This window comes from Diadema antillarum, unplaced genomic scaffold, assembly GCF_040938485.1.
Source record: "Diadema antillarum isolate AM-2024a unplaced genomic scaffold, OU_Dant_1.0 seq00001121_RagTag, whole genome shotgun sequence".
NCBI classification, from domain to species: Eukaryota; Metazoa; Echinodermata; class Echinoidea; order Diadematoida; family Diadematidae; genus Diadema; species Diadema antillarum.
The window spans coordinates 1,313,491-1,338,375 of record NW_027271935.1 but is presented as its reverse complement, the minus strand read 5'-3'; the positions used below and the strand labels follow the sequence as shown (position 1 = coordinate 1,338,375).

Sequence of the window (24,885 nt, the reverse complement as noted above, 5' to 3'; positions counted from 1 at the left end):
TTATGACCTGAAGTTAGCTTTATCTGCAGTGTCATCTTCGCCATTTTCGCCGTAACTCAAAAAACGAATTCTCCTTCTTTCTTTCTTTTTCACGTTAAAACAGGTTGGGAAACTTATTGAGCAGGCAGCCGGCAGGTCTAATCTGAAGAAGGTCACTCTCGAACTTGGCGGGAAGAGTCCGAATATCGTTTTCAAAGATGCCGATCGTAAGTCATGTAGTGTCGTTTTGTTGATTGATGTAGCCATGAAGAGGTGGCGATTAGTAAGTTATGGAATCGTGAAGTTTCGCTTTTTTTTTTTTATTTTGCAAAGCAATTCATATGAATATGCATATGAGTGACTTAGTGTTCATTACGTCACAATTTCCCATCGATCGTGTACAAAATAATTGACAAAAATTTGAAACTTCATGCTTTAAAGTTGTAATACATAAGTCCTGAGTGATTAACTTCAGAATAACGATCACTCTGATATATTAATCAAACGTGAATTGGGATTTGAAACTGAGGTATAAACACATTTGAAAAAGAAGAAAAAGAAATGACATTTGGAGATTTTGTGTACAAACTGTATGGCAAGTTGTGAGGAGGTGACATCATCAACTCACTCTTTCAATTGTCATTTGCATGATTAATATTTACTGTTTGAGAAGTTTTTTTTTTTTGTGAATATAAGCGAAGCTTCACAATTTCATAATTTCCTAAAATCTTATCCAACGTTGCTCAAACTTTCACCGCTGTGCTTAAATGTCTTTCTTTCTTTAATATCAGACAAACTTTTAACAGAACCGAAATTTCCCTGTCAGAGCATAAAAGGCATCTAACCCTATACCTGTATTGTATAGATGTTTGAGACACACACCAGCGCGCTCCAGTCATGCCAGTGATTACATACAGGGGTACTTATAGTTGTATGGCCATGGCATTTCGACATCGTTTTTCTTCTGCATTGCTTGGATGAGATGCTACTGACTTTTCTATGGGAAGGGACACTAGGCCTACTGCACTTGCGTTTTAGGACCCCATTTCATAAGGAAGTCTTTACATTATTATAAGTTGCAATAATTGCCGTTTTTATGGCAGAAGTTACACAGCAACAAAATATGAAATGTTATTATTGCGGTCATTACCGAGATTTCTGCAACCCTATGAACGTTCAATCATTAATTGGAAACTCCGTTTTGAAAAGGAAACTTGTACCTAGTAATCGCACTGTCCATGTGGTCGACACTTTATTGCTACGCTGTAAGATTTTCTTTGTCGGGTTTGTTGTTGTTGTTGATGTTGTTGTTGTTGTTGTTGTTGTTTTGGTTTTTTTTTTTCAAGGCCTCTGTCGTTTCATGAGAATTTGTTAACAATTCCTTTGTATCATCTTAAATGAAAAAAAAATGTATATAAATTGTGGTGCAGTTTGATTGCTTGGTTTCCCCAGTTGACAGTGCGGTTGTCCAGAGCCACAGTGCTGTCATGTGGAACATGGGACAGGCTTGTTGCGCGGGGACGCGGACATTCGTGGAGGACGCCATCTACGACGAGTTTGTCGAGCGAAGCGCTGATCTCGCCAAACGTCTGTCGGTTGGCGACCCGTTCGATCTCAGCCATAATCAAGGACCACTGGTATGTCGGGTATAACAATAATAATCATAGAGAGTTTGATCGCAAAATGAGTAAACTCTAATGTTGTAAAGTTTAGATAATCGCGATTAAAATTGTTTAAAAAAACCCAAATGATGAGAAAATATGGGACATTTTCAATCATTACTTCAAGAGTAATTCTTGTTATTTTAAAACATCAGCTACAACTGTATTTTTTTTTTCATTTTATTCTGTCTGATGATAGGCTTACTTCAATGGCGCGTAGCCCGTTCTGCGCTCAAACTCTTCGACATAATAATCCTTTGCCAAAGGCCCTGTCAGCGCAGTAGATGTACGAAGTAGAAAGAGAAAGGTCAGAGAGTCGACGCGCGAGACGGAGTTAGGCCGTCAATGTGAGACAAATCAAGGGTTGTAACATTACTTATTAGGGAGCTTTAGATTTTCGCGACGGGGACGTTCAGAAGAAAAAAAAAAATATGTTCTGAGCGTGCGTAAAAGCGCGCACCAAGTCGATCTATTTATAGCTTGCGTCGTCTGAGGTTTTCACTACGCGTTCTAGGCTATTTTTACGTCCGCTCAATTCACGACGTAGAGAGCTATTGATGCACCGATCATATGGGGGCGCCATTTTATTTTTTATACGTTGCGTCCGCGCCGCAAATCTGAAGCTCCCTTTTGACAAATTTCCCTACAACAACATAATTATCATTATTATGACATCATTTCTTAAGCAGTCCTTCTGTGTGTAACATTTATATCACCTGTCCATTATAGTTTTGCATGTGAAATCTGCACAGTTGGCTCATTGCTACAGGAAGGGTTACGTTTATTGAGTATATGAATATAAGAACGACCCAAGTCCATGGAAGACCGTTTCGAATAAACTAAGAAAAACTTCATATCTCTTTTATTTGTCCAATAATATTCTATTTAACTGTGATGGGAAGGCAACATTGTATATACAAATTAGAACATATATTATTATGACAATTGACATTTACAGTAATGGTGGAGAGGCCATTTTGTGTGGTGGACTTGGGTCGTTCTTTGATTTATATACATGATATTCTGCTATAGAGATGAGAGAAGGATGAGAGAGGGCGCTATTGTATGAATGTAAGAATGACCCAAGTCCTTCATTCTTACATTAATATAAGATTTAACTCATTCATTTCAGGCACATCCGGGGGTAATTAGGATTTATCATTTACACACAAGATGAGTCCATGCATAAGCTACAATTTCCCATGTTAAACTGAATTTGGCCAAAAATTGGACTTGGGTCGTTCTTATATTCAGGTCTTCAATTATTTGGATAAGTCAAACATTACCAGATTTGGCTACCTGCGTTCTCTAGCATGTACTCCCACTGCTTGACGAGGTTGCTTGAATCATTCGGTGATTGGATTAATTCTGGACAATAATTGCTGGAGAAATGAGATGCATGTAATATTCGTCAATCATGTAACCTGACAATAAACTCCATTAGAGAGCAAAACTTCTCGTCCCGCGCCTTAGAACAATCGCTTAGCCTTCGAAAAGGCTTGGCCAGTTGACATGGGTATGAACAGTAGCTCCAAAGTCAAAAATAAAGTTATGGCTTGACTCTCGCCAGCTAACTATCTGTAGAATTGGATAAACATCTATAAAATAATCATACGATAGGCCTATAGCTTGATCTTATTGTTGCACTTTACACAACTACTGTCGCACGTCCACGCAGTTACACATCCCAAGGAGAATGAAAACAATCGCGTGCATGCACTCACACACACACACTCACACACAAACACACACACACACACACACACACACACACACGCACACATACACACACACACATACACACACACACACACACACATACACACACACACAAAGAAGCAAACAATGACGTTAAAGCAAATTTAACCATTTCCGTGCCAAATATGACAATGTGTACAACGTTATGGTTTGTTTGTTGTTGTTGTTGTTTTTTTTTTGGTCATAATGCAAATCGGCGCTAAAAACACACAAAGAGTTAGTGACGAAAAGAAACAAAAGAACAATATCAAGGAACATTTTACCGCGCCTTCTAACCTTTAGATGGACCGTGACATTTTCCATCCATTTGATCATTCCAGATGATTGTTTAAATTTAGTGATTAATGGGGTGGAGGCTAATATTAGGTCAAAATTTGGGAGCGTGGTGTGTTTATACAAATATTAATCTATAAAATATTATTCATAATTAGTTCTTCCCAATCTACATACATTGTCCCTTCAGTTGTCATATTATTGCAAACAAGAAATGAATAGTTATAGATCGAAATAGGATATCGCCTCTAGCAACAGTGGAGACGATTCAATGTACATAAATTATGGGAGATATAATTATAAAGATGGAGATAGATTTTACTTTGACAAAGAAATAAATCATCCGCCTGTGGGGAATACATTTATAACTACTTATCACTCTGATGAACGATCTTTGTAAACTTTTTGCGTTACACGGTGACAGTAATATGCCTATCAAAAATATTCCCTTCCGAATAGGATTGCTAAGTGAGGCGCTCTAGAGCAAGATTGAGGGCTTAAATGAAGCTTTACAGTAATACCACTTTTAATAAATTTTGGGAAAAACACGTTTTTCTTTAAAGGAAACAGACAATCTGTATCGTGCGCCGGGGAATATTTTGTTTTTAAGATGAGTCCGTGTTCTTCAGATAGGATCAACTTGCTATTAGAAAGTAAAGTTTGCTCACTTGAGCAAAGTTCGTCAAAGGGATAGATACTGAAAAAAAACACCAGAATCCCAAACCAGAGGACAAATCCTATCAATTTTAGGAAGCTACTGCTCCCAAACAAAAATAGTAGTCATGGAACGCCTCATCTGCGACAGGTTGTCAAATTCCCTGCCTGTTTGTCTTTTTTTTTTTTATATCTTACATTGTATTGTAATATGATGCCAGTATTTTCACGCCAAAAGACAGTGATCAGCAATATAATTTTTTTATTAATAATGAGATTGCTTTGACTCATGAATCCTTATATTCTGCATAAATGAAGCTTATTTATGTTACTCACAGATCATGGATGATACAAATCATTCAGATGTACAATAAAATAGAGAGAGTCATGATAGGTTCACATGAAATAAACTCTACCAAAAATGGACGATTGTTCAGATGTAGAAACATTATATAGACAGATAGATAGATAGATAGATAGATACTATGGTAGATGATTGATAATTGATCACTGACGGAAAACTGAATCGATTGGTTGATAGAGACAATCGAGAATACTATATTGTATCTCTTTGTATCTGACCAACTTTCAAAACAAAGACATAAGCAGAGTCGTTGACTCAAAGACCGGATTTTAAGACTCTTTGGTATAATCCCTCTTTGTGGTCTACTATCGTAGACAGAACGTTAAGCTTATAACCCTCAGTAATTATCTGGGAGACCAGCGGGCGCGAGGCGATTTCTCCGGGGGAACAGGCTGATGGACGTTGACGCTCTTGGCCGATCAATGGACACTTCTTCTCATACATCTCTCTCTCAATCCCTCTTCTTGCCTTTGTCTCGCCTCATTTTGCAGGTCAACGAGGAGCAGTTCAAGAAGGTATCGGGACTCATTGACAGCGGGAAATCTCAGGGAGCGAGGCTGGTCACCGGTGGCAGTCGCTGCGGTGACAGGGGATACTTCATTCAACCCACCGTGTTCTCCGGCGTGGATGACAACATGCAGATCGCCAAAGAAGAGGTGTGGACAGTCTTATCCTGAGATGGGCTTAAATCCATTTGCAGAGTATCACTAGAAACTCGTTTGGGAAAGAAAAATGTGAATACATTGTATGTTAAATACAATTCATATTATACACATGCAAAGTATCGCATTCACAGATAATGCTAAGGGATACTGTTATTCCATTGTCTTGACTATGTATTATGTAGTCTCAAAGAAATGTGAAGAACCAGAAGAATCGATATATATATATATATATATATATATATATATATATGCTTACTTTTATATTTGGAGTTCTCCAGTGTAGGGCAGGAGGAGGACTGGAAAGGTTTGCAAACTTAAATGACATGAAATACCTTTATACCCCAGTATTTCCAGAGATGAATATTTATTAGTTCTCTCGACGTATGGATTTTCGTTTCAATGCTTTTTTTTTTTGAGGGGGGGGGGGGGGGGGGCGAGTATATAACTAACAACATATTGATAACACCTCAAAAAGATATGATTCCAAGTAGTGTTATATATTCCCGGATCTTTCCTTTACAGATATTTGGTCCCGTGCAGAGTATCTTCAAGTTCAGCGACATGAATGATATCATCGAAAGGGCAAACAACACCGAGTACGGCCTTGCTGCAGCGGTCTTCACCAAGGATATTGACAAGGCGCTGTACTATTCAAACAGCTTACGGGCCGGAACTGTTTGGTATGTCTAGCCAAGAGACAGCAAACATGTTGGGGATGTATATTCCTCAATTTTAAGAATGATTATGTACATTATGTAGGGCTCCAAACTAACGTTGTTCTCTGATGGCACGTTCGGGCCACTTAAATCTATGAATTTGAAACTTTGGCGGCATGGAAAAAGAATTGTACTGACCCAAAATAAAAGGAAACATAAGAAAAAAAAATCATTTTGAATTTTATCTGCCAAGGCCCTGTTTTATGAAGAGTTAAACATTGATTATAAAGTTGATTTCAACTGTAAGTCTATGGCAGCCTGTGTAGGAAGGAAATTTAAAATCGATTTTATCTTTTGATAAAACGAGGCCCAGATCTGGTAACCAAAAGATAGTTTTTTGAGAAATTTGGTGGCCCAACATCAATTTGCACTGGCTCCGGGCCACCGGGCCACCGGGCTACCGGGCCACCGCTAATGTCAAACCGTGACGTACGTAAAAGTTTACTTTAAAATCAAATACTCACTTATATTTACGACACTTATATTCATTTATTTATCTATTTATTTATTTATCTAGTCATATTTATACAGGGTGGCCCTATCAGTAGTCAATGCACTGTTCTCCCTAGAGGCCCTGTGTCACAAACTCATTCATAAAAGTCAAACGAAACAGACAAATAACACTACAGAAATATACAACAGATATTACAGAAAATGGATCTAACAAGATCTACATATATCAGATAACAAATAACCCAGGTTATGAGGCGAAATGTTTCAAATAATTACACCCTCAGCCAGGTAGGATGAATTGCATGTGATTTTTTTTTTTTTTGAGGGGGGGGGGGGGCTAGTATATAACTAACAACATATTGATAACACCTCAAAAAGATATGATTCCAAGGAGTGTTATATATTCCCGGAGTGAGATGATACATGTGTGTGTGTGCGTGTATGTTTATGTGTATGTGTGTGTTGGTGTGTTTGTGTACACGTTTATCATCTAGGCCTATGATAAAAGGAAATAGAAAAGTTTTTAATGATGAGTTGTTGTTGCTGTTTTTTGCTTTGTTTTTTTTGTTTTTGTTTTTTTTTTTGCTACTGCGTATTTGCTATTTTTACAAACACAGCGTCATTGTTGGCACAATCATTCTTTACTTAAACTCAAATGGTGGACGTGCTAATTTTCAAAGCTTAATTCTACGGCAAATTCAAAGTGTTTATATTTTTATTTCTGTTCGCTCGCGCATTCTTCGGCTCGGAGACTGTAGTTTTGGTGTAATTGAGACATTTTAAAGTCATGGGTGTGCTTATTTTCTTGATTAACAGAACAATTACATAATCAATGTAAAAAAAATATATTTTATTGATCTTTTAATGAAAATAACACAAAAGAGTACATCGGTTGTACATGACTCCTTGTAATTGAAATCTGTAATTTTTATTAACGAAATAGTATTCATTTTGTTTCGTTGTAATTTTTTTTCTGTATTTTAATATTCCAAAAACCATCGCCTAGCATGCCTAGTAAACGTCTTTTCGCGTATCTAAGACTTCTTGTCCAAAAAGATCATCTTGAATTTCAATTCACTTTCAATTGAAACTATACTTTGAGCTTTTGATGAAGGAATATACAACGTAAATGACAAGAAATAAATAAATGACTAAAATGCCTATGGCAGTTGAAGATGATTTCCGGGAGGAACAAGCTGTATTACTCCTGTCGATTCCTTAGGGTAGACTCATGATTCATTCAAAAGATCGACTGACTTTGATTTATATCCCTTCTTAAGCGATTTGCATACAAATCAGATGTTTTTCCGCAAATTGCCCCGCCGGCTGAGAAGATCTGAAGATAGTGAAAAAAAAAAGATCAATGAAAGATGTTTACTACGTTAATTGAAGATGTCAATGGACACAGTGAAAAGAGAGATGTGGTTCAGTCACCCGTTTCAGTTTCACTGCGACAAAACTCATATTACATCTCGAGGTCGCCCTTCCAACAGGCAAATACCGAAAGCTTGAATAATCACCATCGCTGGGATACCTTGAATTTGAAATAGAGAGGGAGATAGAACAGGTCTCCGTGCAATGTTGATTTTCTATATTACTTTAAATACATATTTACATGATATAACACAACACTTTAAAGATTTTGTAGTTTAACGGTGTGATAATCACACGTGACGTCCCTGCCATGATGCCCACGGGGAGGGGGGGGGGGGGGGGTATTCCCTCAAGAGCATAAAGCGCGCAGCACTGAGGGAAAATATTGTCTCAAGAGGCGGGGGGGGGGGGGGATAGTCATTCCCAGGGGGCTGTGTTACATATTACAACGATGTCAACATGAATACACATCACTTTCTTCTAGCCCCATCTACAGCCAGTCAAATTCTGGAAATGAATTACCTGATGTGACGTCACTTCTTGCAATAAAACGATTTCGATCCGCGTGACATTAGTCACGTGGTTGTAATATGACCAATCATCAACCAGTATTTATGTAGACCATTTTATACAATCATTTCGCACACACATATCGCTTCAAGAGTTTGTGTTAACCTCTCTAGATACCCATTTTGTGTCTTTGTTACCATATCAACCATAGCGATGTGCATGCTCATTGTATGGCATAGAAGTTCAACCCTGTCACTGTAATCATATTCCTTTGCATCAGTCGTAATGTGGCGTGTTTGTGTCTTACTCCTTTTCTGTTTAAAGGGTGAACTGCTACAATGTTGTGAGTTGCGGTGCGCCTTTTGGTGGTTACAAGATGTCGGGACACGGCCGAGAACTCGGCGAATATGGTCTGGAAGCGTACACCGAAGTGAAAACGGTAAGAAATTTCTTTGCAGCTTTTCTTTCAGCGTTTCTTTCTTTTTTTTTTTTGTATATTTTGGTTATAACAAGAATGACATGTATCATTTTGATTCTGTTTCTTATCTGTGTTAATACCTGTCTGTATACCGATTTCACTGATTGTGTCGTGCGACCAAAATTTAATGAAGTATACGCCATCAACGTAAAAATCAGAAAAATCACTATAATTTGTCATATAAAAACACTTGTTGAAACAAAGCGAAACAAAAGCACGATTACGCACAATTTACATATATGTAAAGAAGTGATCATGTGTTTGAGTGCTTACTTGTATGTGTGGAGGTTGATAATGTGTGTTTATTTTATTTTAAGAAATCTATTGTGTCACTTTGTCAGGGAGAAATGAAATAGTCAAGTTTATTACGTGTTGATTCTTTTATTCTATAATATTTATTGTGAGGGGCAGACTCTCTGCCTCAGGATAAAACCAATAAATGCTCACACAAAGTGAGAACATTTTTCAGACATTCCCTTCCACGTCACGAAATCTAACTAACGAAGGTTTCACATTATTTCCCGTCTGAGCGTAGAACGAGCAGTAACTTGGATATCCACCATCCCTGTACACCTTGTATGCCGTATACCATCAAATGTCAAATTTATGCCCGTCTCCTGATATACAACTCCACAGGTAATCTAGCTCCAGCGTCTTGTTACCAGTGCCAGGATTTCTACTTTTCGTTACAATTGTTGTTATTGCTTTCATTTCTCTTCTTTTTTCCCTCCCTGCTCAGGTCACCATCAAAATTCCCCAAAAGAATTCCTGAGCAATATGACGTCGACAAGAGGTGTTATACTGTTTAATGTCTGATCGACAAGGGAGGACGTATTAATTCATTTTCAACGTATTGCTCAGTTTGTTAATGTATGTCTTGTCACGGCCAGCAAGATCTCTGCCTCGTGACAGCTTTGTTACTGTGGATTTGTTAGTAAAGATAATATAACGTGCAGTGCATGCAGTATAAATGATGATAAAACACATGTATATACAATAGAAGGTAACAATTAGACAATTACCGACAGGAAATGCTGATAGTTATAATTAAGCTGGTACATCAATACACACGTTTATTACTGTATATTCGTCCATGGTGCATCGCAACTTACCTGTAACACTGACTCTTGCTTTGAAACTACCCACTGCGCAAGAACTCCTCCTCCCCCTCCCCCCCCCCCCCCCAAAAAAAAAAGAATTATTATCCCATTCATAAGATGGATTGTCGGAGTACTTGTTAAGAGAATAAGTGAGAGGCTTGCTTAATTGTTTGTGCTGCTGAACAGTGTTGGTTTCCGCAGAAACCTCGATTCAATTTTAGACCGCAGCGTAATGACAACTTATCAGCAAGTCATGCATTGACATAAAAATTTACAAAAGAGATCAGGTTCACAGGCAGGATCATGATCACTTGCATGGTTTCACAAATTTGAGACGTCATGCCAATGAAACGAGATATCTGTCGTGTACTAAAATATACAAGCCCCCATATTTGAAGATCGTAAAAATGGACGCAGTAATGTTCTGGGAGCAGATAATAGTAGCATTAATTTCACTTTGCGTTAACTTTAATGTCAGTGTTGGCTTCACTATAGCGTACCGTTCCCCTCATTTCCTTTTATATCATGTGGTGTCGTTCTCCGCAGTTGCATTTTTTCAGCAGGTCATAATTTCGTCAAAATTGTTTTTAACCTTGGAAAAAAAAGCAGACCTTCTGGACGACATTTATGTATGGAAACTTTACTTCCTTTCAATTCAAGGCGCGCTACCTATTTTTCATAAATATATTAATGTACAGTCTCTTAAGCCAAGGATGAATTGCCCTTGACATGTGTCGCCTTGCATGAGAACAAAAGATTCAGAAAGACGTAATAACTGCATTTGCCTGCTCAGACTTCACACGCGGAACGTACGACAAAATTGGTGTCGGCGTGAGAGAATAGAAAGGGAAATGTACCCATTAGGTTTTGTTTCTGCTGACAAAATTGAAGTTCGCGTGGCTCACTGGACGGTGGCTGTTTGCTGTTGTCTTTACTGTTGTGTCGTATAACATGGCCGCTGTTTTCCTTTGATTCTTTTTTTCTCATATTGATACCTCGCCTCTTTGCATATTTTGTCTCATTTTTTCTGTGTTAATTGTTAAGGACTTTGTAAGGAATTGTAAAGACCGAAATAAAAATGCAATGTTGTTTTTACTATTCAGTGCCATTTATTAAAATACCAGTACGCAATCTGTAACTGGTTCTTTTGATTATATTAAAGAAGTTAGGATTTTTCTTTCCATAAACGTTTGTACAACAATGTAATCTTGGCAGTAATTGATATCTGCGAAATAAAAGATAAAAAAGTTATGCATTTCTCATTCAATGATTTAAAGTCTAAACAGACAATTTCTGTAAATATTTTTCTTGCAAACATGTATGTATTCCAGTTTTATAAAGTGTTCTTTTGATTAAGTAATGTCTGTAATTATCTTTTTTTTCATTTGATCGTTGATATACAGTTTAAAGTGGTAAAACATACCTACACTTCCCAATAAAGGTGTGATGTCTTGCTGTGAAACATATTTGGATAGTCTGTATGCATGATTTGTATGCATGTGCTTGATTATAAACAGTAGAATGCGCAGAAGTTGAAGCCATGTTTATTGTTGATCATAGAAAAAGCTTTAATCTCATGGGTCTGATCGATCTTCAAAACAGCGCCATCTATGGGCTGTATTTCTTTTTCTTTTGGAAAAGTTTGTTATACAATTTCTATTTTTCCACTTGTAAATAAATAATGTTCATTCTGGTCAGTTTTTCTGTTTGCGTATGTTACACTTTCTATTGGGTGCAATTGTGTATGTGTATGGAAGAAATCTATGATAATACCTAATGAGCAAGATATCACGAGACAACAGCATTGAAGAGCAAGTTCACCTTCACAGACATAGGCATTTGTATCAGTGGTTCGCGACACTTCACCTTCTTGAGCAAAATGGATTATCCTAGTTTGCAATTGTTTTGTATTATTTGGATATGGAAACAAATGAAATGAAACGAAATGTGGATTGAGTGAATGCAGCAGTATTGGTAGAATACATTAGTGAGGGTTTGAGGAAAATCGGACAATCCGTTCAAAAGGTACATTTAAAGTTTCTGCTCAGTCACTGCTGAATAAGAAGACTACTACAGGTTGTGATGTCACAAATGTACAGCAATGTAAAGATAATATGAAGAAAAAGTCAGCATAATTTCACTTTTCTCGCATGATAAAAGAACACTTGACTTACCTCTTTCAGAAGGCAGGGGAATGGTGTGTAACATACGTCAGTCACATGTCGAAGAAATGTGCACTTTTTCATAAAATAAAATAAATTTTGTGAAGTTCTCTTTATATATTCCTTATATCGTTCTACACATTGTGACATCATACACTGTAGTAGTCTTCTCATCCAGCAGTGACTGAGCAAATACTTTACAAATTCATGAATTTGAACAGATTGCCAGATTTTCCCCAAACTTTCCTTGGTTCTGATTTCACTATTATACCAATAGTGCTGCATTCACTCAGGCCACATGTACTGTGTATGAAGGTGGATTTGTCCTTTCAGTTCGTTCCTAAAGAGTGGGGAATGAGGACAAAGTGCTTTGCCTAATGCTACAGTCACACACGGCCGGGTCACAAAACGGATTTGATCTGGGTGAAAATGAGCCGGATTAGTCCCGGAATGGATGGTAATTTATGCTGCAGTCACACATGGCCGCATTTCGAAGCGGGTCCATAAGGAATTAAAACCGTATCGACCCTGTTCGAACCGTAGAGACCCGTATTGACCCGCATCGAACCGTACAAAATCCGCTTTAAATCTTAACTGAATCCCTATCGACTCGTGTCAACCCGCTTCGACCCGTACCGACCCGGATGTAAACCTTTTCATCATCTGCATGAAGGCAACGCGGTATATGGCAAGGGTCCATACGGTTTCACGCTGCGGGTTGCAGCGGGTCGATGCGAGTCAATGCGGTTCGAACCGAGTCAATTCGGATATCAATACGGAATTGAAATCCGTGGGAAAATTTTGAACATGACCAAACATTTTTCACCGCCGAGTCGTAGCCCCCGGAATCCATGAGAAATTGACACGGGTTACGATGCGGGTCAATGCGGGTATCTACTGCTCGAATAGGGTCGTTACGGTTTTAATTCTTTATGGACCCGGTTCGAAATCCGGCCGTGTGTGACTGTGGCATTAGGGCACAGCAGCTGCTGTCAGAGGACTTGAACCACGGACCTTACGAATGAGTGCCAGCGGTTTCATCCACTGGAGCACTACGACTCCTTATGTATTAACATTAATTCTTGTTATGTTACTTAGTTTGATTAAGTGTGAGCGAGAAAATAAATAATTCAATTCAATTCAATTCAAAGGTTTTATTTTCACTTCTTTCAACAGAATGTACAAAAAATATAGATTCGACATACGTTTGAAGGAATGATACATAGATAGCAAAGGATAACATTTGTCAATAATCATTACAAATTTAGGCATTTTTCATACAGACATATTTATACATTCTGCCAAAAAAAAAGTGGAGGTACCCATTTAAAAGACTATGCTTGTACAACGTGGGCACCTCACAGATCCCTCACCTCACCTCACAGATCACAGATCACAGATAATCGTACGAAGGAAGCCTTAACTAACCTACTTTCACCCTCCATTCAAAGAAAGGAAGAAGATATATGGAGCTGACAATCATAATTATCAGGTGACCCATCTTTTTGTCTTGTATGATAAAACCAATGTTGCTTGGTGATTTCCCCCATAAGTCATTTGGGCTCTACAGAATTCATTAAAAACATTTACTGTGACAACGTCGACCTTTACTGCGTCAGGTCGACGCTGTCACATTCTTTAAGTTCACTCCTCTGCTGAACTATTTATTCTCACAGTATCTTTCGTTTTCTCTCTTATATCTCGTCCTTTATACGTATATACTTATCGCTCTGGCATGCCATGTTCCCGTCTCTCTGAGTCTATAAACTCCATTTTTGTTATCTGACAAGTGTCAGCGCGGCTGTGCGCGTTGCATGTATTTTTTTTCCTTTTAATATCGTCTCGGTTTGTGCCAATTTTATGCCGATATTAAGCAGAAATTGATTGGATTTGTAAAGATATGTGTGCGTCCATGTGTGTGTGTGTGTGTGTGTGTGTGTGTGTGTGTGTGTGTGTGTGTGTGTGTGTGTGCGTGTGTGTGCATGTGGGGGTGAGTGTGTGTGCATGTGGGTGCTGAAAGAAGGAAAACATCAAGATACATTCCCCCGGTTCTTCATTTTAATTCCCTCAGCATGGCTTTACCTATGAAATCCCTTTGACGTTTCGTTTGTCCCTTTTTTTTTCTTCGCCGCAGTGAAATTATTTACTGTCCATTTGAGTGGATGGTACAATGTATAGGAATTTTCTTCGGAACATGGTTTGAGCGGAAAATTCTAGTCCATAACCCAACCTTTAGGCATGGTTAGGCATTTTGAATAACATCACCATTTCAGTTCTATACCTAGATACACAATCTGCCTGCGTTTACCCTTTTGCACCTGTATGCGTCGAGGTTTCAAATGATTCTATGTCGCTTCTAACAAAACGTTTGCTGAGGCAAACTGTATTCATCAAGGGGTTCTCTCCTTTTCCTTTATCTGCTTTGAAAAATACAATCTCATGGTACTACGTTCTCGCAGAGGACTACAAAATCTTTTCATTCAGAAAGATTATGAAGGGATCGAACATTGATGGATCTACTTGGAAAACCACAATAAAAATGCAAAGGTTACACTCCATACTTTACTATGTGTAAGAGCAAAAGAGATCAATGGAATACGACTTGATTTTGAAGGGGAAACACCAGTGCAATGCGACAAACAAGGGGAATGAACAGATAGATAGATAGATAGATAGATAGAGAGAGAGAGAGAGAGAGAGAGAGAGAGAGAGAGAGAAAGAGATAGATAGATAGATAGATAGATAGAGATAGATGGATAGATAGACAGATATAGAGATATGATAATGATAATAATAATAATAATAAAAATAAAAATGATAATGATAATGATAATAATGATTAAAAGAAGAAGAAGAAGAAGAAGAAGAAGAAGAAGGAGAAGAAAAACCATCGATGCTTTGCCATGCATTATACCTCTATATCAGTGTTTGCATGCGCAATTGACGAAAAACAGGATTTGTAGTTTCCAATTAAGTTTGGTGATTAGACATGCCCCATTCGAAATTGGAAAACATACACAGAAAGAAGACGAATAGGAATAACAAACTCATGATAATTCTAAAATGAGTACATAAAATCATTCAACATAGAATCTGATGCACTTACATGTCCCACAATTTGAGCTGTAAGAGTATAAAATAGACAGACGAACTCAACAAAGAAATGTAAGGGAAGACAGTACATAATCCCAGTAGCAGATTGCCAATTATAATATCTCGTCATTATTATTCCATTATCGGTTATACCTAGTGATGTCGGGGATATAAATGGAAATCCGCAAATATTCTTTTACCTGGTATGATCATAGCAGGTTTAAACAGAAGTTACTAAAGTGAGAAACTCCGGCCCACAATCTGCTTACAACTAAAGGGAGAGAGAGAGAGGGGGGGGGGGGAGGGAGAGAGAGAGTGAAAGGGATATAAAGAAAGAGAGGGAGAAGGAGAGAGAGGGTGATACAGAGAGAGAGAGAGTGAGATTGTAAACTCGTAATCATTAATGCAGTATGCCAACATGAGTTTCATTTTTATTTTCAGTGCTTAATCAATCCGCCCCCACTGCAAGTGCGTGCATAACTCTACAGACTGAGGCGAAAGCGATCAAACCCAAGGAAGAATAAAATCGTATGTGATTCTCCATACCACGCGGGAAAAGGTTTTTACCCCAAAGGAAAGAAAGGAGAGAGAAATAAGGACTGCATTCATGTGTATTTTGTGTTTGCATTATAAAGAGTATATGTGTTTGTGTGTGTGCTTGCGTGTGTGTTTGCGTGTGTGTTTGTGTGTGTGTGTGTGTGTGTGTGTGTGTGTGTGTGTGTGTTGGAGATAGGTAAGTTCACAGACTGAAAGAGGAAAAAACGAAGATATCACAGAGAGAGAGAGGAAGTACATGTGTGTTTGTGCGTATGCGTGTCAGAAATGGTGTGTGTGTGTGCGTGTGCGTGTGTGTGTGTGTGTGCTGTATGTGTGTGCGAGGGTGTATTCCCTTTCACTTGTTTTCGTTTATTTCCACTTAATAAAGCATGCATACTTAAAAATGAGACAACGATAATACATGACAAGTATAACGAGCAATGAGACAAAACAAACAACAAAAATATTTAAATGAAAGTGGTGAGAAGGGAATGGGCCGTATTTAAAACTAACCCAGGGGAAATAAATAATGTAAAGTTTTTCGTCTCTTCTTTCCATAAGCTATAACTGACACAAAATTCGGCACAAGCACGCACACTCACATACGTACAGAAACAAACATACACAAGCACATTAAGAATACACGAGATGCAATTTACATAAATACACCCCTAATCTCATATTATTTCAGAATCATATTGATTAATTCCAAAGTTAAAATACGCTTGAAAGCTTTCTTGAAACTTTTTTACTGGCTTATTACATGTCACATCAGAGTGTTTTTAAAGAATTCTAGAGTTGAAAAAAAAAATCTTGACTTTTTGTAGGAGGACGCGCGAATCAGATGTAAGTAAAAATTGTGCCGTGATTATTATTATCTTTGATTAATTCAAAATAATCAAGTAGGGATACACGTTAAATGTCAATTTAGCATAAGAACATTATGTTCCACTCGGTACAATGTACTAAATAATATCATCACACAGTTCAAAAAGGCAATATATGTGTTTGTATGCTTAATATAGAAAGAAGCAAACGGAGAGAGTAGAGAGAAGTAAGACATCAGATATGGAGCAAGGGGGGGGGGGGCAATAAAAAGAGGGAGATGAAGAGATGGGGGGGGGGGGATGGACGAAGGGAGGGGTTAAATTGACACCCAATTTGCAGCACCACTCTCAAGAGTTTAATGGGCGCCGAACGTGCCGCACCAAAACTACGCATGATTCTTACATAGAGCCACCGTTGATCCAGTGTACATGGCATTAAAAAAAAAAAATATGGGAGACGCTTCAACAACCCATGCATACAATGCATGAAGGCTTGAACAGTGAGAAGAGTTTTTAACATCGTTGAAACAAGACTTCAATTCTGGGATTACAGGTAGGTAAAATACGACCCTTCTAACATTTCTGATATTTTTTACATCTGTAAATTTTCTGCCACTCTCTTAATTAATTTGTCCGTTTCTCAGTCAGTGTTGAAATTTGTGCAAATGCATCAGAATAATTTTGTTGTTTTTGTTTTGTATTTGTGTTTGTGTAGGTGTATCCATGGGCGTCTGTTTGGGTCTTAGTGAATGACAATAACGAGTGGGTTGACACGAAGCTTGATTCATTGTAATTGGTCAAATTCTAATTCTTAACACGATTTCTTACTGTGAAAAATATAATAACAACGACAGCAAAGACAAGGGGACATTCTAGATATTGAGAAAAAGCGGTCAAGAATACAAAGAAATGTCTTAATGTCAAGGTGCAAATTGATCCTTCAGCGTTTTCGTGTTTTTTTTCCTCCGACACATTATTCACACTCAGTCATCTAGTCAGTTCTGTGAATCTGGGCTTTGCCACATCGAGCACCTAAGCTAAGAAGAACTTTACGACAACATTTTGCCGTTGTTGTTGTTGTTGTTGTCCAGTGGAGTTATAAGACGATGCTCTTTTATTACGAGAGCATTATTTACGAGAACATTATTTTCCTTTTCTAGAATGCTTTCCAACCCTAAACGTGTTCAAAGTGTACCTCTTTGTTATCTTGGCTGATGTATCATTCGAGACATGCTCATGTGTTCCCAATTTAATGTAATCATCGGCTTCTTAGTGTTCTCTCTCATCATTAACGATGAGAGATTTCCAGCAGAATAAGAAGAAGAAGAAGAAAAAGAAAAAGAAGAAGAAGAAGAAGAAAGAGGGAAAGAAAGAATGAAAGAAAAACGGCTCAGGGAAGTCAATATCTTCTCGCCTCAACACCTTCGGACCGTTGTACAAATTTCTCCTCAACACCCAATCACTCGTGTCCTCGCCTTATACGACAGCCAATCCGCGGATGTAATGTGCTGAGGCAGTAAGATGTAGGGGAAAATAGTGACGGTCTCTACCCCCCGTGTCATTTTGTTAAAAAAAAAAAAAATCACACCGCCATACTTCCCAACCCATACATCACGTTCCAAAACAAGCATACTACCAAAGTGTACGTCCTTCACTTTCAGAAACACATTTGGTATGATATTAGTATGTACTGTATATCATTCATATTTACGTACGCAAACACAAACACACACACATTATGATGTTAAGTATATGTGTAAATTGTCTGTCTCCATTTCTGAAATGTGATATATTTCGATACAATGGCAAATGGTGATTTGCTTCTTATGTCGTAAACTTTGTGGATAATCAGAAACGGCAAACCTTTCTCAACATGTAGGGCAGGTCCTGAATCTTGTTAACTCCACTTTGGCTTGGTTACTTCTCAAAAAGTACTCGCGAATAGTCGCTTGCTTATCTCGGTAAGCCTATCTCAACGTCTCAGTACTGTTGATGGGTGATTCAAAACGCACAGCAATTCAAGCTGTGTGAGTGTTATGAAGTGTGCTGGAGTGTTTTTAAGAAGGACTTCATTATTATCGTGTATTTCAGGCATAAACAATGTAGGCTGGTGCATACAGTGATTACAAGATAGTTTGGTGATTGAATGCCAAGGAATAGTGTCATTTTTTTCTTGGTCTCTTTTCTTTTCTTTTCTTTTCTTTTACAATAACTCCAGTCGATTCAAATAAACGAAGCCAACATCACAGGTGGGCAGACGACAGACGAATAGTGCCACACAAAATGAAAATAAGATGTGAAACTTAACACGAACATGTCGTTTCTAATACTGCAGATATTTGTGTTCAAGAATATGTCTAAAAAATAATACCCCCTCCCACTTCCCCACATAAACATACACATAAGAATTTCAGGGAGGTGTTCAATAAACTATAAGTTTGTGGATATCTTCTCCCACAATTATTAATTCAAGACGACATTTTAAGGATATTGGGATGTATTGTTGGCAAGCCAACTTCCGGCTACGCAAGTGCCGATATCAAACTTTACCGACAAACAGGGAAGTGCATTTACGTGTGTTTTTTCCCTTTTTCTTTATCACTATTTGCGCGGATTAGTAGACGTGGGGAAGATTTCTTTGACAGAGAAATCTGCTTAAATCCATATCAGTCCCCAATCCACATGCTAGATGCGATTACGCATCCCCAAGTGAACGCGACGAACACGCAAACACCGAAGTGAATGGCGATATTTTCTTCGTGACAAAGAAAAGAAAGAGAAAAGAGAGATCGAATGAGCGAGAGAGAAGGGAAAGATAGGAAGAGAAGGGGAGGGGACAGGTCAAAAACTTTCAGTCCGGCTGCATCAAATGTGACACTGGGGCAATTTCCATCCCTCGGACGCGCCACGCTCCCCGAGATGTTTGCAACTGAAAGCCGCCTTTAATCCATTTTAGAGACCCAAATTGGCAGCGTGCATGCGAGACATTTTCAAGAAGCTTAACATAGATAGGGAAGTGACAGATCTGTTACAGAAACATCGATATATCAAAGAGGAAAAAAGGAGCGAGAGAGAAAAGAGGCGTAAAAGGAGATCTTTGCGCGAAAATCTAAAGGAGAGGAGGAAAAGAAATAAACAGATTAACCAAAAAGAACCGTGTTTATTTTCTTTTTTCGCTTCTCTTCAATTCAATTTATTTCATCTTATTCTCCCACAGAACATAAATAGGAAAAAAATAACAATTTATCTCGAGTAAATACAGTAAGAGTTGACTGTACCTTGAAAATTAGCGGTAATATGAAGTGAAAGCATACATAATACGTACATGTACATAGTTACATAGTTACAAATGATCCTTAAACTGTAACATGTTACATTATCCATGCTCGGGGAAAGAAAAAAAAAAGATTGAGGCCGGGAGTCCATTTAAAGGCAGAACTTGTACATTGTGGACAGCTCGTTAAACTCATTTAAAAGACAAAAAGCTTAACACATAGAATATTGTCTTGTAACATTTATATATTACTCTCTAGCAACCAGTCCAAATAACCTGTATATATATATATATATATATATATATATATATATATATATATATATAGCAATAATAAAGTCACAACAGAGGAATGCAGGGAATGCATTAATAGTCAATCTTGATTTTAATGAATAATCCGAATTTTCGAGGAACCTTCCTCTTCTTCAGGGATGACAGTACGAATATTCACAATGATTATTAAGAGTGAGGTGTTACTCCCTTGCTAGCGCGCGCAATAAGTGTAACCAAAACAAAAAAATATATATTTTTTTTTATGACATTTGCTCCTGCGACAATTGCTTTCATGAAAATGAATATCTACACTCTTAGCCAAACATAACTTCTACTCACAGACATAACCCTAACCCTAATCCTAACCCTCACTTCAAACTAAACCTCAAACCCTATCAGAGCTCTATCCCTTTTAACCCAAGACCTTGGAGAAAATAAGACCGGAGCAATTGTGGCAGGAGCAAATGCCGTGTTAACTGTTACACCATTTCACGCTAAATTACACTAGGTTACACCAGGTTACGCCAGGTCACACTTAGTTACCCCATGTTACATTAGATTACACCAGGTTTCACCAGGTTTCACCAAGTTACACTCTTTTATACTAGGTTACACCAGGCTCCAGGTGTAACCGACTTCGAGACAACAGGTATTGGCTGCTCATCAAGTGACCTCTACACCTACGTCGGGATTTTCGGCTCAAGTAATCCGTCTATAGTGGGCCAGCGGAGAAAACACTGCTCGTTTTGATAACTTTGAAAGCAGTTCCGCGCCCATACCCATGTCGAATGGTTGTCATTCTAATCTTTATCCCCCCCAACATACTCTGTCCGTCTTCGCAAAAAAAAAAAAAAAAAAAAAAAATCAGTTTCTGTTGCTTTAAGCAAACCGACCGACCTACATATCTTGCCACGGTGGTGATGAACCGCAATCCACTATTCCACAGGAGTAACAAGGTAGCTGTGAAACTTCAGCAAGCACCGTAAAAAAGGAAACAGTATTAGTTCTCCGTAATCTAGTGATATCGGGACAGGCAATATCTTATCAGGTGACAAGACATTGCTCCTGCGACAATTGCTCCGGTTTTATTTTCTCCATGGGCTTAGGTTTAGGGTTAGGTTTGTGATAGAGTTTTAGGTTTAGTTTGATGTCAGGATTAAGATTAGTCATGTTTATGCTTGTGGGTAGAATTTATGTTTGGTTTAGCGGGCAGATATTTCATGGGAGCAATTGTCACAGGAGCAGCTGTCATGGAGCAATCTTATCCATGGATGATGGGTGAACGCAATCGGCAAAACTTAAGATCGAAATATATGTTTTCTTGAAAAGTCCGTTGAGTTTGTCTCTTGCCATCGATTGAAACTCGTCTGTTTGACAATACGTTAAGGATTATTGGGTCATTACACTGTCACATTGGGTACATTTTTGTTCAAAAGACACTGTTTATGAGCCATTGTGTTTGATATTCATGGAAAAAACTGAAATGAACTGATCTCTTGTGAGGAGGAATACATCTCTCTCTCTCTCTCTCTCTCTCTCTCTTACTATATATATATATATATAATTTGAGGCATAGGGGGGATTTCCATGTGAAAACCAGGTATCCTAAGGGGAATCCGTCCTTTGGGCGAAATATTCGATTCCCTTAGCGTTTTCAATGCTTGTTTACGAGTTTTCCTGTACCCCTACACTCTTGAAACTGCGCGAAATGAAATGTATCGGGCAGCAGAGAATATTGCACTCTGGGAGAGTTCTCCTAATGCACCCAATATTTTGCCACATGGATTTGTTATATAATTCACCTTATCGCATTTCAATGCACTAAGGGCAATTGTTAATATACAAAAAGTCTATGATGCAATATTAATCATAATTACACAACTAAGGAAATAATATCCTTTGGTTATTCGGTAAAGTTTAGATAGGCTACTAGTTTTCACTTATCAATTATGGGATCAGTTGTTTCGTTAAAATGTTTGTTTTTGTCTTTTTTTATAAAATTTTCCCTGATTACCAAATTACCATAAAAAATGTTAACAAATTATGGAATTCCCCCTTTACCCCAAAATAGCGTTATAAAATCAAATTGTAATAAACTGATCTCTTGTGAGGAGGAACACATCTCTCTGTCTCTCTCTCTCTCTCTCTCTCTCTATATATATATATATATATATCATATATAACATTTGTGTGTGTGTGTGTGTGTGTGTGTGTGTGTATGTGTGCTGTTAGAGCTCTGCAAACGAACTGATATCAGTTAAAGATTTGATAATGACAAGACTCATTACAAGAAGGTGGTAACAACTCCCCTCTCCTGGGCTCTGGTTTTGTAAAGTGACCTGAATAAAATCTTGGGAATCAGTGTTAAAAAAAAAAGAGAAAGAATAAGAAACATGTCAATCGTTTGTATGGAAGCGCAGAAAATTGACGGCCTGTGTTCTGATGGAGGGAAAGGGCAGGCCTTGCCTCATTTCTCAACAAAATTTACCGCATTCTACACCCGACTTTGATGTTTCTCCGGAGAGGTGACGGAACATCTGCGCTGGCCCCCTCAACGCTGTCGGTAATGGAAAACATACTTCTCGCGGTCTGGAGAAATCTCTCCATCATCCGTGGCAAGCCCATTAGAAGGCACAATGATCGTGGGCAGATTGCGATGTTTATCATGCTGAATGGTGAGCGGCTTTACCAGTTCAATCTTTTCGACAAATAACATGTCTTCCAAGGCCTAAGATTTTAAGCCCGCGCAGGTTACCGACACCATTATCCTCTGAGCAGATAATGCAAGTCCATGCAGCTGTCATATTGCTGACAAGAACTAGCTGAATCAGAGAAGCGGTGTTGCATTGTCTTAAATGTAGGTTATCGCCCATTTATCCTTTGTGGTCAATGCAGGTATTCATTTCTGTCTGAAACAGACCGTTGTACAGCGTCAAAATAAAATGTTTCATCATTTCTCATCTAAAAAAAAAAACTGTTTGGCCCCTCAAAATAGGGCTCCATGCATTTCACATCGCATTCGTGAAGAGAACAGCGTTGAGTGACAGTGTATGAAAGCATTTCTTAAAGTAGTCGGGTAGAAATAAGGGCATTCGGTGTCAGCAGTCAGCCGTAATATTAAGCAATCTCTACTTGTGATATGTCAATCTTTATGAAGTGTTTTTTCCCCTGCTATGTTCTTTCTTGTCTCCCCTTAACCCTTTCTTGGGAAAACTTATCCTCCCAAATTTCATTCCAGTCAGATGAATGTATTATTATGTATCCTTCAGTTACTTCTTGACTGGCATGCACACGTACGCCTATTAGACACAAATACACACATACATACGTACATATGCAAAGTTTGACGCACACACATTATATCTCTCACTTAACAAGCTTACCCCGTGTTACCAATAACTTGCATGGTCAGTTAAAGAGAAGGTCAGGTTTAATGGCAAAGTAGTTATGCATTATGAAATATATTGTTTCCTTCTCTTAACCTCCAAAGAATTTTTCCACAGTGTGATAGAATTGCCTACTATCAATTTACTCATATATATATATACATTTGTATATATATATATATATATATATATATATATATATATATATATATACATGTATATATATATATATATATATAAGATTAAAAACAAGACTGGAACAAAGTTCATGCTGTAGTCACCAACAATTTATTTCAGCACACAAACTTGGCAAATACAGCATGAACTTTGTTCCAGTTTTGTTTTTGATCTTATTATAACGCCAACACGTGGACAACCTACTCAATACAATTATATAAATGCTGCTGAGTAATGCGTGTCTCGTTTATTGTTCTGGGGTTTTGCTCTGAGACACTAGGCACATTCATCTTTCTTCACTTTACCACTCTCTTTGACATAAAAACATCAAATACTAATGAGTACATACAGCATTAATACATTACACTATTTCCAAAGTAAAAAAACACACCACTGAACCACTCCCCAACCCAACACACACCAACAAAAAGACAATGAAATGTATAATTATGTAGGCCTATATGTTTAATTATGTACATGTATGTGTATGTATATAAGTGCACATGTACATACATATATTTGAAATGAACTGAAACGAAATGAAATGACATTTATTTACCAAACAAACAAACAACGTCAACAAAGTCACAACAATTTATAGTTAAGATAATATAGTTTGGCAAAAAAAGACCTGGCAATAGCGTGCAGGCTACTCGAGGCCAATCCTTTCAATGATATAGATTATAATATAACGTATTTACAATATTCAGAGAAGAATTGTTATATGTACATAATTATTTACATTTTTTTCATAGGAGATCATTATTTATATTGATAACAGATACTTTCGCAATGATATCCGAAAAACATTACGGGTGTTTATCTTTTTGACATAATGAGGAAATCCTCTCCAAATTATACCGCCTGCATATGACAAGGTGTGTTTACCTGTTTCAGATCTGATTCTTTTAATTATATAGTTGCATATATATACATAGATACACAATATAGTATATATATATTATACATGTTATATATATATGAATATATATATATATATATATATATATATATATAAATAATACATATAATTATTCACATGTATGTATGTATATATATATCATTATATATATATATATATATATATATATATATATATACGTATGAAACGAAAAATCTGTTCATATCTACTATTGATATCCAGAGGTTATAGCTGAAGTAGGCCTGTAAT

At 37.6% G+C, this 24,885-nt stretch overlaps 1 protein-coding gene across 1 annotated transcript in view; it reads left to right on the top strand.

Annotated features, from left to right (window-relative positions):
* The window catches only part of LOC139743921 (aldehyde dehydrogenase, mitochondrial-like), a 37,478-nt gene extending 27,414 nt beyond the window's left edge, over positions 1 to 10,064 (top strand). The window contains exons 9-14 of the mRNA XM_071654391.1: positions 104 to 206; positions 1,432 to 1,616; positions 5,181 to 5,345; positions 5,877 to 6,034; positions 8,732 to 8,846; positions 9,625 to 10,064. Of these exons, the coding sequence (XP_071510492.1) occupies positions 104 to 206; positions 1,432 to 1,616; positions 5,181 to 5,345; positions 5,877 to 6,034; positions 8,732 to 8,846; positions 9,625 to 9,657 (759 nt within the window). The 3' untranslated portion in view covers positions 9,658 to 10,064. The remainder of the gene's footprint in view (positions 1 to 103; positions 207 to 1,431; positions 1,617 to 5,180; positions 5,346 to 5,876; positions 6,035 to 8,731; positions 8,847 to 9,624) is intronic.
* The last annotated feature ends 14,821 nt before the right edge of the window (positions 10,065 to 24,885 follow it).